Here is a 15,305-nt window from a genome sequence, read left to right on the forward strand (position 1 = left end):
AAACTTGTATTGAGAGAAATGATATCTGAGAAATTGAAGATGGACCACACGAAGATTGAGGTGGAGCGCGCCCACAGTACTGGAAAACCCACCATCGGCCCAGGTGACAGGCCCAGGCCGATAGTGGTCAAGTTCCTGAGGTTCAAGGACAAGGTAGCTGTTCTGGAAAGAGCCAAGAACTTGAGAATAATGTATATCTTTCTCAACAACGACTATCCTGAAGCTGTGCGCCAGAAGAGGAAAGAACTTATCCCAGCCATGAAAGCTGCCAGAGCGCGTGGGGACATTGCTTACATCCGCTATGACAGGCTCATTGTCCACCCTCCCTCCCAGAAACCTGGAAGGGATGAGAGAGCCAAGCCTATGGGTTCGTAGCTTCAACCCCGCAGCACACACACACCAATTGATTAATGGACTGCTGAATGTATATTTTTATATCTTGCTTTGTTTGCTCTTTCCAGTATTATGTCTATCTCTGATAAGCTACCCAGGAAAGGGCTGAAAATAGCCCATATTAATATATGTAGCCTTAGAAATAAGGTTCATGAAATCAATAACTTGCTAACATCAGAAAACATTCATATATTAGCCATTTCTGAGACTTACTTAGATAATTCATTTGATGATACAGCAGTAGCAATGCAATAATATAACATCTATAGAAGCGACAGAAATGCTTATGGGGGAGGTGTTGCTGTATATATTCAGAGCCATATCCCTGTAATGGTTAGAGAAGATCGCATGTCAAGTGTTATTGAAGTGTTGTGGTTGCAAGTTCACTTGCCACATCTAAAGCCTTTTCTTTTGGGGTGTTGCTATAGGCCACCAGGTGCGAACAGTCAGTTTTTAAATAATATGTGTGAAATGCTTGATAGTGTATGTGATGTAAACAGAGAGGTCTACTTTCTTGGGGACCTGAATATTGACTGGTTTTCATCAAGCTGTCCGCTGAAGAGGAAGCTTCTTACTGTAACTAGTGCCTGTAATCTGGTTCAGGTTATTAATCAACCTACCAGGGTGTTTACTAACACTACAGGAACAAGATCATCCACATGTATCGATCACATTTTTACTAATACTGTAGAACTTTGTTTTAAAGCTGTATCGGTACCCATTGGATGCAGTGATCACAATATAGTGGCTATATCCAGGAAAGCCAAAGTTCCAATAGCTGGGCCTAAAATAGTGTATGTGATCATACAAAATACTTTGCTGTGACTCATATGTGGATGATGTAAAAAAATATTTGTTGGTCTGATGTGATTAATAAGGAGCATCCAGATGCTGCACTTGATGAATTTATGAAATTGCTTCTTCCAATTATTGATAAACATGCACTTGTTAGGAAACTGACTGTTAGAACTGTTAAGGCTCCATGGATTGATGAGGAATTGAAAAACTGTATCGTTGAAAGAGATGGGGCAAAAGGAGTGGCTAATAATTCTGGCTGCACATCTGACTTGTTGACTTACTGCAAATTGAGAAATTATGTGACTACACTCAACAAAAAGAAGAAGGAACTGTATTATGAAGCCAAGATCAATGATATAAAGAATTATGGAAAAAAGCTTTGGAGTACTTTAAATGAAATTATGGGTAGAAAGACAAATTCAACTCCATCTTTCATCGAATCAATTGGCTTATTCATCGCAAAACCATTTGATGTTGCCAATTATTTTAATGATTACTTCATTGGCAAAGTGGGCAAACTTAGGCAGGAAATGCCAACAATGAACAGTGAGCAATTGTATTCATGCATAAAAAAATTAAATAATGAAAGAAAAGCATTGCAGGTTTGAATTTTGTAAAGTTAGTGTGGGAGGTGGAAAAATTATTGGCATTGACAACTTAGATGAAAAGCTACTGAGGATGGTAGCTGACTCTATAGCCACTCCTATCTGTCATATATTTAATCTGAGCCTAGAGGAAAGTCTTTGTCCTCAGGCCTGGAGAGAAGCCAAAGTAATTCCGCTACCCAAGAATGGTAAAGCGGCCATTACTGGTTCTAACAGTAGACCTATAAGCTTGCTGCCAGCTCTTAGCAAACTGTAGGAAAAAATTGTGTTTGACCAAAAACAATGCTATTTGTCTGTAAACAAATTAACAACAGACTTTCAACATGCTTATAGGGAAGGGCACTCAGCATGTACTGCACTGACACAAACGACTGATGATTGGTTGAAAGAAATTGATAATAAGAAGATTGTGAGAGCTGTACTGTTAGATTTCAGTGCAGCCTTTGATATTATTTACCATAACCTGTTGTTGAAAAAATGTATGTTTTATGACTTTTCAACCTCTGCCATATTGTGGATTCAGAGCTATCTATCTAATATAACTAAAATAGTTTTCTTTAATGGAAGCTTCTCTAATGTCAAACATGTAAAGTGCGGTGTACCACAGGGCAGCTCTCTAGGCCCACTACTCTTTTCTATTTTTACCAATGATCTGCCACTCGCATTAAACAAAGCATGTGTGTCCATGTGTGCTGATGATTCAACCATATACACATCAGCAACCACAGCTAATGAAGTCACCAAAACCCCTAACAAAGAGTTGCAGTCTGTTTTGGAATGGGTGGCCACTAATAAACTGGTCCTGAACATCTCTAAAACTAAGAGCAAGTTCTAGACCTCAGCTGAATCTGGTAATGAATGGTGTGGCTGTTGAACAAGTTGAGGAGACTAAATTACTTGTCGTTACCTTAGATTGTAAACTATCATGGTCAAAACATATAGATTCAATGGTTGTAAAGATGGGGAGAGGTCTGTCCGTAATAAAGAGATGCTTTTTTGACACCACACTCCAAAAAGCAAGTTTTGTCTAATCTTGTTTATTGTCCAGTCATTTGGTCCAGTACTGCAAGGAAATACCTAGTTAAGCTGCAGCTGGCCAAAACAGAGCGGCACATCTTGCTCTTCGTTGTAATCAGAGGGCTGATATTAATACTATGCGTGCCAGTCTCTCTTGGCTAAGAGTTGAGGAGAGACTGACTTCATCACTTCTTCTTTTTATAAGAAACATTAATGTGTTGAAAATCCCAAATTGTTTGCATAGTGAACTTACACACAGCTCTGACACACACACTTAACCCACCAGACATGTCACCATGGGTCTTTTCACAGTCCCCAAATCCAGAACAAATTCAAGAAAGCGTACAGTATTATATAGAGCCATTATTGCATGGAACTCCGTTCCATCTCATATTGCTCAAATAAACAGCAAACCTGGTTTCAAAAAACAGATAAAGCAACCCCTCACGGTACAACACCTCTCCCCTATTTGACCTAGATAGTTTGTGTGTATGTATTGATATGTAGGCTACGTGTGCCTTTTTAAAAAATGTATGTAGTTCTGTCCTTGAGCTCTTCTTGTCTATTAATGTTCTGTATTATGTAATGTTTCATATTTTGTGTGGACCCCAGGAATAGTAGCTGCTGCTTTTGCAACAGCTAATGGGGATCCTAATAAAATACAAAAATACAAAATCTGGACAAGAGGAATACCTATGTAAGAATGCTGTTCATTGACTATAGCTCAGCATTCAACACCATAGTACCCTCCAAGCTCATCATTAAGCTTGAGGCCCTGGGTCTCAACCCCGCCCTGTGCATTTGGGTCCTGGACTTCCTGACGGGCCGCCCCCAGGTGGTGAAGGTAGGAAACAAAGTCTCCACTTCGCTGATCCTCAACACTGGGCCCCCACAAGGGTGTGTGCTCAGCCCCCTCCTGTACTCCCAGTTCACCAATGACTGCGTAGCAATGCACGCCTCCAACTCAATCATCACGTTTGCAGACGACACAACAGTAGTAGGCTTGATTATCAACAACGATGAGACAGCCTACAGGGAGGAGGTGAGGGCTCTCGGAGTGTGGTGCCAGGAAAATAACCTCTCACTCAACGTCAACAAAACAAAGGAGATGATCGTGGACTTCAGCCACTGCCTGTTCACCCCGCTATCATCCAGAATGTGAGGTCAGTACAATTGCATAAAAGCTGGGACCGAGAGACTGAAAAACAGCTTCTATCTCAAGGCCATCAGACTGTTAAACATCCATCACTAGCCCAGAGAGGCTGCTGCCTACATACAGACTTGAAAATCACTGGCCACTTTAATAAATGGAACACTAGTCACTTTAATAATGCCACTTTAATAATGTTTACATATCTTGCATTAACCATCTCATATGTATATACTGTATTCTATACTATCTATTGCATCTTAGCCTATGCCGCTCTGACAATGACATTGCTCATCCATATATTTATATATTCTTATTCCATTCCTTTACTTAGATTTGTGTGTATTAGATATTTGTTGTGGAACTGTTAGATATTACTTGCTAGATATTGCTGCACTGTCGGAACTAGAAGCACAATCATTTCGCTACACTCACAATAACATCTGCTAACCATGTGTTTGTGACCAATACATTTGATTTGATTTGAAATCTATGACAAGACTTGAAAATGGCTGTCTAGCAATGATCAACGACCAACTTGACAGAGCTTGAAGATTAATGTACAAATATTTTACAATACAGGTGTGTAAAACTCTTAGAGACTCACAGCTGTAATCACTGCTAAAGGTGATTCTCCTTCAGGGGAGTGAATACTTACAGTACCAGTCAAATGTTTGGACACACCTACTCACTCAAGGGTTTTTCTTTATTTTTTACTATTTTCTACACTGTAGAATAATAGTGAAGACATCAAAACTATGAAATAACACATATGGAATCATGTAGTAATCAAAACAGTGTTAAACAAATCCAAATATATTTTGTATTTGAGATTTTTCAAATAGCCACCCTTTGCCTTGATGACAGCTTTGTACACTCTTGGCATTCTCTCAACGAGCTTCACCTGGAATGCTTTTCCAACAGTCTTGAAGGAGGTCCCACATATGCTGAGCACTTGTTGGCTGCTTTTCCTTCACTCTGCGGTCCAACTCATCCCAAACCATCTCAATTGGGTTGAGGTCGGGGGATTGTGGAGGCCAGGTCATCTGATGCAGCACTCCATCACTCTCCTTCTTGGTAAAATAGCCCTTACACAGCCTGGAGGTGTGTTGGGTCATTGTCCTGTTGAAAAACAAATGATAGTCCCACTAAGCCCAAACCAGATGGGATGGCGTATCACTGCAGAATGCTGTGGTAGCCATGCTGGTTAAGTGTGCCTTGAATTCTAAATAAATCACAGACAGTGTCACAAGCAAAGCACCCCCACACCATAACACCTCCTCCTCCATGCTTTACGGTGGGAAATACACATGCGGAGATCATCCGTTCACCCACACCGCATCTCATAAAGCCATGGCGGACGGAACCAAAAATCTCCAATTTGGACTCCAGACCAAAGGACAAATGTCCACCGGTCTAATGTCCATTGCTCGTGTTTCTTGGCCCAAGCAAGTCTCTTCTTCTTATTGGTGTCCTTTAGTAGTGGTTTCTTTGCAGCAATTCGAACATGAAGGCCTGAACAGTTCATGTTGAGATGTGTCTGTTACTTGAACTCTGTGAAGCATTTATTTAGGCTGCAATTTCTGAGGCTGGTAACTCTAATGAACTTATCCTCTGCAGCAGATGTAACTCTGGGTCTTCCTTTCCTGTGGCGGTCCTTATGAGAGCCAGTTTCATCATAGCGCTTGATGGTTTTTGCGACTGCACTTTCAACGTTCTTGAAACGTTCCGTATTGACTGACCTTCATGTCTTAAAGTAATGATGGACTGTCGTTTCTCTTTGCTTATTTGAGCTGTTCTTTCCATAATATGGACTTGGTCTTTTACTAAATAGGGCTATCTTCTGTATACCACCCCTACCTTGTCACAACACAACTGATTGGCTCAAAAGCATTAAGAAGGAAAGAAATTCCACAAATTACCTTTTAAGAAGGCACACCTGTTAATTGAAATTCATTCCAGGTGACTCCTCCATGAAGCTGGTTGAGAGAATGCCAAGAGTGTGCAAAGCTGTCATCAAGGCAAAGGGTGGCAACTTTGAAGAATCTCAAATATAAATATATATTTTGATTTGTTTAACACTTTTCTGGTTACTACATGATTCCATGTGTGTTATTTCATAGTTTTGATGTCTTCACTATTATTCTACAATGTAAAACATAGTACAAATAAGAAAAACACTTGAATGAGTAGGTGTGTCCAAACATTTGACTGGTAGTGTATGTAAATTAGATACTTCTGTATTTCATTTTCAATACATTTGCAAAAAAACATGTTTTCACTTTGTCATCATGGGGTATTGTGTGTAGATGGGTGAGAAAAATTCAGGCTGTATACAAAATGTGGAATAAGGCAAGGGGTATGAATACTTTCTGAAGGCATTGTATATGGCATATGGGGCCTGCATATACAGTAATTCAGCTAATATACAGTGGCTTGCGAAAGTATTCACCCCCCTTGGCATTTTTCCTATTTTGTTGCCTTACAACCTGGAATTTAAATAGATTTTTGGGGGGTTTGTATAATTTCATTTACACAACATGCCTACCACTTTGAAGATGCTAAATATATTTTATTGTGAAACAAACAAGAAATAAGACAAAAAAACTGAAAACTTGAGCGTGCATAACTATTCACCCCCCCAAAGTCAATATTTTGTAGAGCCACCTTTTGCAGCAATTACAGCTGCAAGTCTCTTGGCATATGTCTCTATAAACTTAGCACATCTAGACACTGGGTTTTTGCCCATTCTTCAAGGCAAAACTGCATCCCAGTCTCAAATCTCTGGAAGACTGAAACAGGTTTCCCTCAAGAATTTCCCTGTATTTAGCGCCATCCATCATTCCTTCAATTCTGACCAGTTTCCCAGTCCCTGCAAATGAAAAACATCCCCACAGCATGATGCTGCCACCACCATGCTTCACTGTGGGGATGGTGTTCTCGGGGTGATGAGAGGTGTTGGGTTTGCGCCAGACATAGCGTTTTCCTTGATGGCAAAAAAGCTCAATTTTAGTCTCATCTGACCAGAGTACCTTCTTCCATATGTTTGGGGAGTCTCCCTCATGGCTTTTGGCGAACACCACACGTGTTTGCTTATTTTTTTCTTTAAGTAATGGCTTTTTCTGGCCACTCTTCCGTAAAGCCCAGCTCTGTGGAGTGTACGGCTTAAAGTAGTCCTATGGACAGATACTCCAATCTCCGCTGTGGAACTTTGCAGCTCCTTCAGGGTTATCTTTGGTCTCTTTGTTGCCTCTCTGATTAATGCCCTCCTTGCCTGGTCTGTGAGTTTTGGTGGGCGGCCCTCTCTTGGCAGTTTGTTGTGGTGCCATATTCTTTCCATTTTTTAATAATGGATTTAATGGTGCTCCGTGGGATGTTCAAAGTTTTGGATATTTTTTTATAACCCAACCTTGATCTATACTTCTCCACAACTTTGTACATGACCTGTTTGGAGAGCTCATTGGTTTTCATGGTGCCGCTTGCTTGGTGGTGCCCCTTGCTTAGTGGTGTTGCAGAACCTGGGGCCTTTCAGAACAGGTGTATATATACTGAGATCATGTGACAGATCATGTGACACTTAGATTGCACACAGGTGGACTTTATTTAACTAATTATGTGACTTCTGAAGGTAATTGGTTGCACCAGATCATATTTAGGGGCTTCATAGCAAAGGGGGTGAACACATATGCACGCACCACTTTTTCATTATTAATTTTTTAGAATTCTTTGAAACAAGTTATTTTTTTCATTTCACTTCACCAATTTGGACTATTTTGTGTATGTCCATTACATCAAATCCAAATAAAAATAATTTAAATTACAGGTTGTAATGCAACAAAATAGGAAAAACGCCAAGGGGGATGAATACTTTGCAAGGCGCTGTATACAGATTTTTAAAAACTTCTTATACAGAATATTTTGAAATGTTTTAACACACCGCTGCAAATAACCATACAAATAACCCAAAAGGTGCTATCTAGAACCTAAAAGGGTTCTTTGGCTGTCTCCATAGGAGAACCCTTTGAATAACTATTTCTGGTTAAAAGTAGAACCCTTTTGGTTCCAGGTATAACCATTTTGTGTTCCAAGTAGAACCTTTTCCACAAAGGGTTCTATATGGAACCCAAAAGGGTTCTACCTGGAACCATCAGGGTTCTCCTATGGGGACAGTCGAATAACCCTTTGGGAACGCTTTTTTCTAAGAGTGTACAAAGATAACATCAATGAATACATAGGCTTGCATATCGCTAAAATATTTGCTAGCCATTGGACTACATACGAACTTCAGTCTGCCTGGTGATTAACTTCGGTTGGATGTTCCATTTGAATATTTTATCGCCCTCATTCCGCTCTGTTAAGGACGCTGCTGTTTGATATTTGCTCTGTGTAGTGACATGTTTAACTGTACCTGAATCCTCCAGTCATCGCCCTTGGATAATAGATGTCACTACGAGGCATGCTATAGCCCCTCGGTCTTGGGAGACAGCGATCGCAGGGTTCCTCCATCCTCTTTTATTACAAATGTGGACATGAGCTAAATCAATCCAGATGCCATGTGAGGCTGCTGTGAGTGTTCATCACTAACAGCTCCCTGTAGATGGCCCATCCTTCCCCTCTATGACAGCCCTCTTCCACTCTCTCTTCCTTCCTCCCTCCCTCACTCGCTCACTCTTTCATTCATTCAGTCTCTCTCTCTTGCTCTCAGTTTTTATCTCTTTTTAAGTCTCTCAGTCTCTCTCTTTCTCTCTCTCTCTCTGACTCACTCTCTTGCTTGTAGTCTCCCTTTCTCTTCTCTCTCTCTCTCTCTCTCTCTCTCTCTCTCTCTCTCTCTCACTCTCTTTCTCTCTCACTCTCTTTCTCTCTCATTCTCTCTCTCTTTCTCTCTCTCTCTCCTTCCTGAACACACCTCAGAGGTGAACAGACTGCAGAGCAACAATGTGGGAACAGCAGCACAGCTTACGACCCCATAAAACCAGAAGAACCCTCGACCCCCAATCACCAACCTTCTGGAGGACTAACACATGCATGCACACACACACGCATATTCAGACACACACATTCAGACACGCACGCACGCACACACGCACACACACACACACACACTCTGTAGCGCTCTAGTGAGCACATATCAAAGCTATGGATTAATCTCAAGCACAGACGTAAAAGGAGGAATACCACAAGTAAAAAGCGACACTGCCCACCAATATAACTACAGTAACTAGCAAATGCCATCATCCAGCTCCACATAAAAAAACCTGTGGGGCCTTGAGGCACCGCTGCACGTACTGTACAGCTGGGATGATGGTGTGAAAGGACAGAGGAGAGAGAGAGAGAGGGCAGAGGCAGATCTTATGGGAGGCCAGGAGGCGCGGGTTACGGGTGCATGAGCGAGCGATCACGTTTGCTTAGGCTCAACGACAACGCGGGCAGGCAGGCAGGGAGGCGACCCTGAGAGAAGAAGGCATTGAGGCTGGAATACAAATCAGAGACCGGGAGGGGTAGGAGGAGGAGAAGGAAGAGGAGGAGGAGGGGGAAGTGGAGGAGGGGGAGGAGGGGGAGGAGGAGGAGGAAGAGGGGGAGGGGGAGTGGGAGGAGGAGGAGGAGGAGTGGATTGTGAGGAGGAGGAGGAGGTTGTGGGGAGGTATGCAGCGGTAGTGGCAGCCCACCCCTTCACCTGCCCTCTACTGGATCATTACTGTGTCTCAAATGGCACCCTATTCATTATGGACCCTGGTCAAAAGGAATGCACTATATAGGGAATAGGGTGCCATTTGGGATGCACTACTGACTGATAACACTCTCAGAAGCTAGGGCTGGGACAATAGGGAATTACATTAAAAAAAATAAGTATTTTGTAGGATTAATATTACATTACAGCACAGTGTCTTTCATTTAATCCTCAATCAAAAGAAAATAACCAACACAAACTCCTGATGAAGGTGGCTTGCAATCACTGGGTGGTCTTTTTCAAAACAATAAAATATGCCTGTCAAAAAAGGTATGTTGTTCTAGAATGTTTTTTTCTTGTTTACAATGAAAAAAGCCCTCTGTAAGACACAACCTATAGTAACTCATTATCTTCACAGGCTGTCCAACACTCATTGGCATAGTCATCTTATCACCACTGCTATCAGCCATGCATCCCATTCAATGAAACCTCCCTTCCTCCCTGTCCCTCTCTAACTCTACGTCTCTGTCTCCGTCTCCCTCTCCCTCCCTCCCTGCAGATTGCTTGTTGAGAGCAATTGAAATTACCAGAGTAATTGGTTTTGTAAGGGGTGACTATAAACAATCATTGACACCATTGACCTTATATTGCACTTGCTGGTGTTCATCATTGACACTCACTGAAATGACCACTGGGTTTTATGGGGAGTCGGTTAGCTGTATTTGAATTTGTATTATTGAAAGGCAGCAGCTACTCTTCCTGGGGTCCAGCAAAATTAAGGCAGTTATACAATTTTAAAAACATTACAATGCATTTCACAACACATTACATTTGTGCCCTCAGGCCACTACTCTACTACCACATACACTACATGACCAAAAGTATGTGGACACGTGCTCATCGAACATCTCATTCCAAAGTCATGGGCATTAATATGTAGTTGGTCCCCCCTTTGCTGCTATAACAGCCTCCACTCTTCTGGGAAGGCTTTCCACTAGATGATGGAACACTGCTGCATTCATCCACAAGAGCATTAGTGAGGTCGGGCACTGATGTTGGGCGACTAGACCTGGCTCGCAGTTGGTGTTCCAATTCATCCCAAAGGTGTTCGATGGGGTTGAGGTCAGGGCTCTGTGCAGGCCAGTCAAGTTCTTCCACACCGATCTCGACAAACCATTTCGGTATGGGACCTCGCTTTGTGCAAAGGGGCATTGTCATGCTGAAACAGGAAAGGGCCTTCCCCAAACTGTTGCCACAAAGTTGGAAGCACCGAATAATCTAGAATGTCATTGTATGCTGTAGCGTAAATATTTCCCTTCACTGGAACTAAGGAGCCTAGCCCGAACCATGAAAAACAGCCCCAGAACATTATTCCTCCTCCACCAATCTTTACAGTTGCACTGCATTTGGGCAGGTAGTGTTTTCCTGGCATCTGCCAAACCCAGATTTGTCAGTCGGACTGCCAGATGGTGAAGCGTGATTCATCACTCCAGAGAGCACGTTTCCACTGCTCCAGAGTCCAATGGTGGCAAGCCTTGCACCATTCCAGCCGACGCTTGGCATTGCGCATGGTGATCTTAGGCTTGTGTGCGGCTGCTCGGCCATGGAAACCCATTTCATGTAGCTCCTGACAAACAGTTATTGTACGGACGTTGCTTCCAGAGGCAGTTTGGAACTCGGTAGTGAGTGTTGCAACCAAGGCCAGACACACTTCAGCACTCAGCGGTCCCGTCCGTAAGCTTGTGTGGCCTACCACTTTGCGGCTGAGCCGTTGTTGCTCCGAGACGTTTCCACTTCACAATAACAGCACTTACAGTTGACCAGGGCAGCTCATGCAAGGCAGAAATTTGACAAACTGACTTGTTGGAAAGGTGGAATCCTATGACGGTGCCACGTTGAAAGTCACTGAGCTCTTCAGTAAGGCCATTCTACTGCCAGTGTTTCTCTATGGAGATTGCATGGCTGTGTGCTCAATTTTATACACCTGTCAGCAACGAGTGTGGCTGAAATATCCGAATCCACTAATTTCAAGGGGTGTCCACATACTTTTGTATATATTGTATATCTACAACACAAAATCCATGTGTATGTATATAGTGTGTATGTTATCGTGTTTCTGTGTGTATGCATGTGTCTCTTTACTGTCCCCGCTGTTCCATGAGGTGTATTTTTATCCGTTTTTTAAAATCTGATTTTATTGCTTGCATGAGTTTCTTGATGTCGAATAGAGTTCTATGTAGTCATTGCTATATGTAGGACTGTGCACCTCCCATTATCTGTTCTGGACTTGAGGACTGTGACAGTGGACAGTACGGTAGTATAGGCAGCCTATCTCTGTGTCTCTCTCTCTGTCTCTGTCTGTCTGTCTGTCTGTCTGTCTGTCTGTCTGTCTGTCTGTCTCTGTCTCTGTCTCTCTCTCTGTCTCTGTCTCTGTCTCTCGCTCTCTCTGTCTCTCTCGCTCTCGCTCTCTCTGTCTCTGTCTCTGTCTCTGTCTCTGTCTCTCTCTCTCGCTCTCTGTCTGTCTCTCTCTATCTCTGTCTCTGTCTCTGTCTCTATCTCTGTCTCTCTCTGTGGGGGTTGGCTAGCAGTGTGACAGTGGATGGACAGTACAGTAGTAAAGTCTAGCCTACCTTGTTGGGGTTTGTGGCGGTGAGTATCCAGACACACTGAGCGTTGGACTCATACTGGATGGGGAAGTTGGGCGAAGTGAATGTACCAGAAGGACCTTGAAGGTTAGAGCCGCATGTTTTCACTGTGAAAGGAAAGAGAAAGAGATTAGAGAAAAAGAAAGACATGGAAATAAGGAAGGTTATTTATTTGGAGCCTGACATTCAACAACCTGGGAAACACAAAAGTTGTGGTTAATTGGAGACAGATGTTGCCAAATGCTGTGTGTGTGTGTGTGTTTGCGTGTGTGTAGGGAGTCGCTTTAGGTGTATTGATTTGGCTAACATTTAATGCTCATATTAATGAAATATCGTCAAGACACCAGGGCCCGTTTTCTTGGGCTATATTCAACTTAAAATTATACTTTAATATATTATTGATAGAGCCTGCTGCTATCTGAACCAGAACAAGTCATTTAAGGCAATACCATTTTATACTCAGATGACTAGTTAAACTCCATGCAAATGAAAAACCCCACCACGGCCTTATTCATCATCTTAATGGAGAAACACCAGTCATTATTTGTTAAATACAGACACGGTGTCACGCTCGTCGAACAGAGAGGACCAAGGCGCAGCGTTGCGGGTGAACATATTTATATTTATTGACTAGATCACACGATCAAAACAAAGAACGAAACGTGAAGTCCTTCGATACACAAACCAAAAGGAACAAGAAACCACAAAACACAAAGTGCAAGACAAACAGTTAAATATGGCTCCCAATCAGAGACACCCAGCTGACACTCGTTGCCTCTGATTGGGAGTCACTCAGACCAACATAGAAAATTAAACATAGACTTACACACCCTGGCTCAACATAACATAGTCCCCAGAGCCAGGGCGTGACAGTACCCCCCCCCAAAGGCGCGGACTCCGGCCGCGCCAAACAACCACAACAGGGGAGGGACCGGGTGGGCACTCCGCCTCGGCGGCGGATCCGGCTCCGGACATGACCCAGGCACGGGTTGTGCTGGACTGACGACGCACACCCCTGGCTTGATGCGTGGAGGAGGAACGGGCCGGACCGGGCTGACGAAGCGCACCCCTGACTTGGTGCGGGGAGCAGGAATGAGCCGGACCGGGCTGACGACGCGCACCACTGACCCGGTGCGGGGAGCTTGGACGGGCCGGACCGGGCTGGCGACGCGCACCACAGACTTGGTGTGGAGAGCAGGAACGGGCCGGACAGGGCTGACGACGCACACCACTGGCTTGGTGCGGGAAGCTTGGATGGGCCGGACTGGGCTGGCGACGCGCACCACAGACTTGGTGCGGAGAGCAGGAACGGGCCGTGCCGGACTGACGACGCACACCACTGGCTTGGTGCGGGAAGCTTGGATGGGCCGGACTGGGCTGGCGACGCGCACCACAGACTTGGTGCGGAGAGCAGGAACGGGCCGGGCTGGGCTGTCGACGCACACCGTAGGCTTTGTGCGTGGAGCAGGGACAGGCCGGGCTGGGCTGTCGACGCACACCACTGACTTGGTGGGAATGGCAGGAACAGGCCGGGCTGGGCTGACGACGCGCACCACTGACTTGGTGGGAATGGCAGGAACAGGCCGGGCCGGGCTGACGACGCGCACCACTGACTTGGTGGGAATGGCAGGAACAGGCCGGGCTGGGCTGACGACGCGCACCACTGACTTGGTGGGAATGGCAGGAACAGGCCGGACCGTACTGGGGACACACACCACTGGCCCCACGCAGGGATCAGGAACGGGCCGGACCGGACTGGTAACACACCCCAGTACCTCTCGCCGTGCCTCCACACTTTCCCTCTCCTCTGTGCCCAGTGGCCCCCCTAACCTGGCGGCCTTCTCTGCCAACGCTTTGCACCGCTCTAACCCGTACACCTGCTGGCCCGACGTCGTGAGCCCCCCCCTAAAAATTTCCTGGGGGTCTCTCCTCCCTCTTGCCAGACTCGCAATCATCTCCTCCCACGTCCATCCTCTCTCCTCGTCACGCTGCTTGATCCAGTCGAGGTTGCCACGGAGATCTGCCAGCGATGGCTCCTGAACACGCTGCTTGGTCTGGTTAAGGTGGTTTCTTCTGTCACGCTCGTCGAACAGAGAGGACCAAGGCGCAGCGTTGCGGGTGAACATATTTATATTTATTGACTAGATCACACGATCAAAACAAAGAACGAAACGTGAAGTCCTTCGATACACAAACCAAAAGGAACAAGAAACCACAAAACACAAAGTGCAAGACAAACAGTTAAATATGGCTCCCAATCAGAGACACCCAGCTGACACTCGTTGCCTCTGATTGGGAGTCACTCAGACCAACATAGAAAATTAAACATAGACTTACACACCCTGGCTCAACATAACATAGTCCCCAGAGCCAGGGCGTGACACACGGCTTGTCTGTGTCCCGTCTGTCCTGTCTGTCTTCCAAATGCACTGACAGCTATCAAAGATTACCGGGCTTGCGGTTAAGGCAGGCTAAAAAAAAGTTTGTGGAATAGCATTCTGGAACAGGACACTACTATGACTATAAAGTCTTTGTTATTGGTGCCGTTCATCAGCAACAATGCCAAAGTGACAATGTTGTGATGGTGGGAAGACAAGGCTCTGTTATGTCCCAAATGGCACCCTATTCCCTATTTAGTGCACTACTTTTGACCAGGGCCCATAGGGCTTTTGTCAAAAATAGTGCACTATGTTGGGAATAGGGTGCCATTTGGGATGTATGCTCTATTATCTCCTATAGGCAGCAGGGTTTATCAGTCTCTAACATCTTGATTGCTTTTGAAAATAAATGAGTCATTATCTCTGTATGCAGCATGGTGGCAACACCGATGACTCTGTAGACCCTTCAGGTATAATCCACACTCTGCTGGTCTGCTCACAAAGTCACTGGCACATTGAGACGAACGGCATCACTAAAGTAGCCTTGAACACATTGTACTATACGGTCACACATAATGCATACATTTAAAGAACTTGGGTTAATTCAAGAAAACATACATTTACACAATAACTTTCCCCATGGTCAGATAA

The 15,305-nt window shown here is 44.4% G+C and overlaps 1 protein-coding gene across 1 annotated transcript in view; it reads right to left on the reverse strand.

Moving 5' to 3' along the window:
• LOC311132780 (CUB and sushi domain-containing protein 3-like) overlaps nt 1-15,305 on the reverse strand; it is a gene marked incomplete at its 3' end in the record, with an annotated part of 471,294 nt that overhangs the window by 281,375 nt on the left and 174,614 nt on the right. The window contains 1 exon segment of the mRNA XM_084166101.1: nt 12,262-12,383. Within this exon segment, the coding sequence (XP_084022227.1) occupies nt 12,262-12,383 (122 nt within the window).

The sequence above is a fragment of the Coregonus lavaretus genome, assembly GCF_964263955.1.
Source record: "Coregonus lavaretus genome assembly, chromosome: 7".
NCBI classification, from domain to species: domain Eukaryota; kingdom Metazoa; phylum Chordata; class Actinopteri; order Salmoniformes; family Salmonidae; genus Coregonus; species Coregonus lavaretus.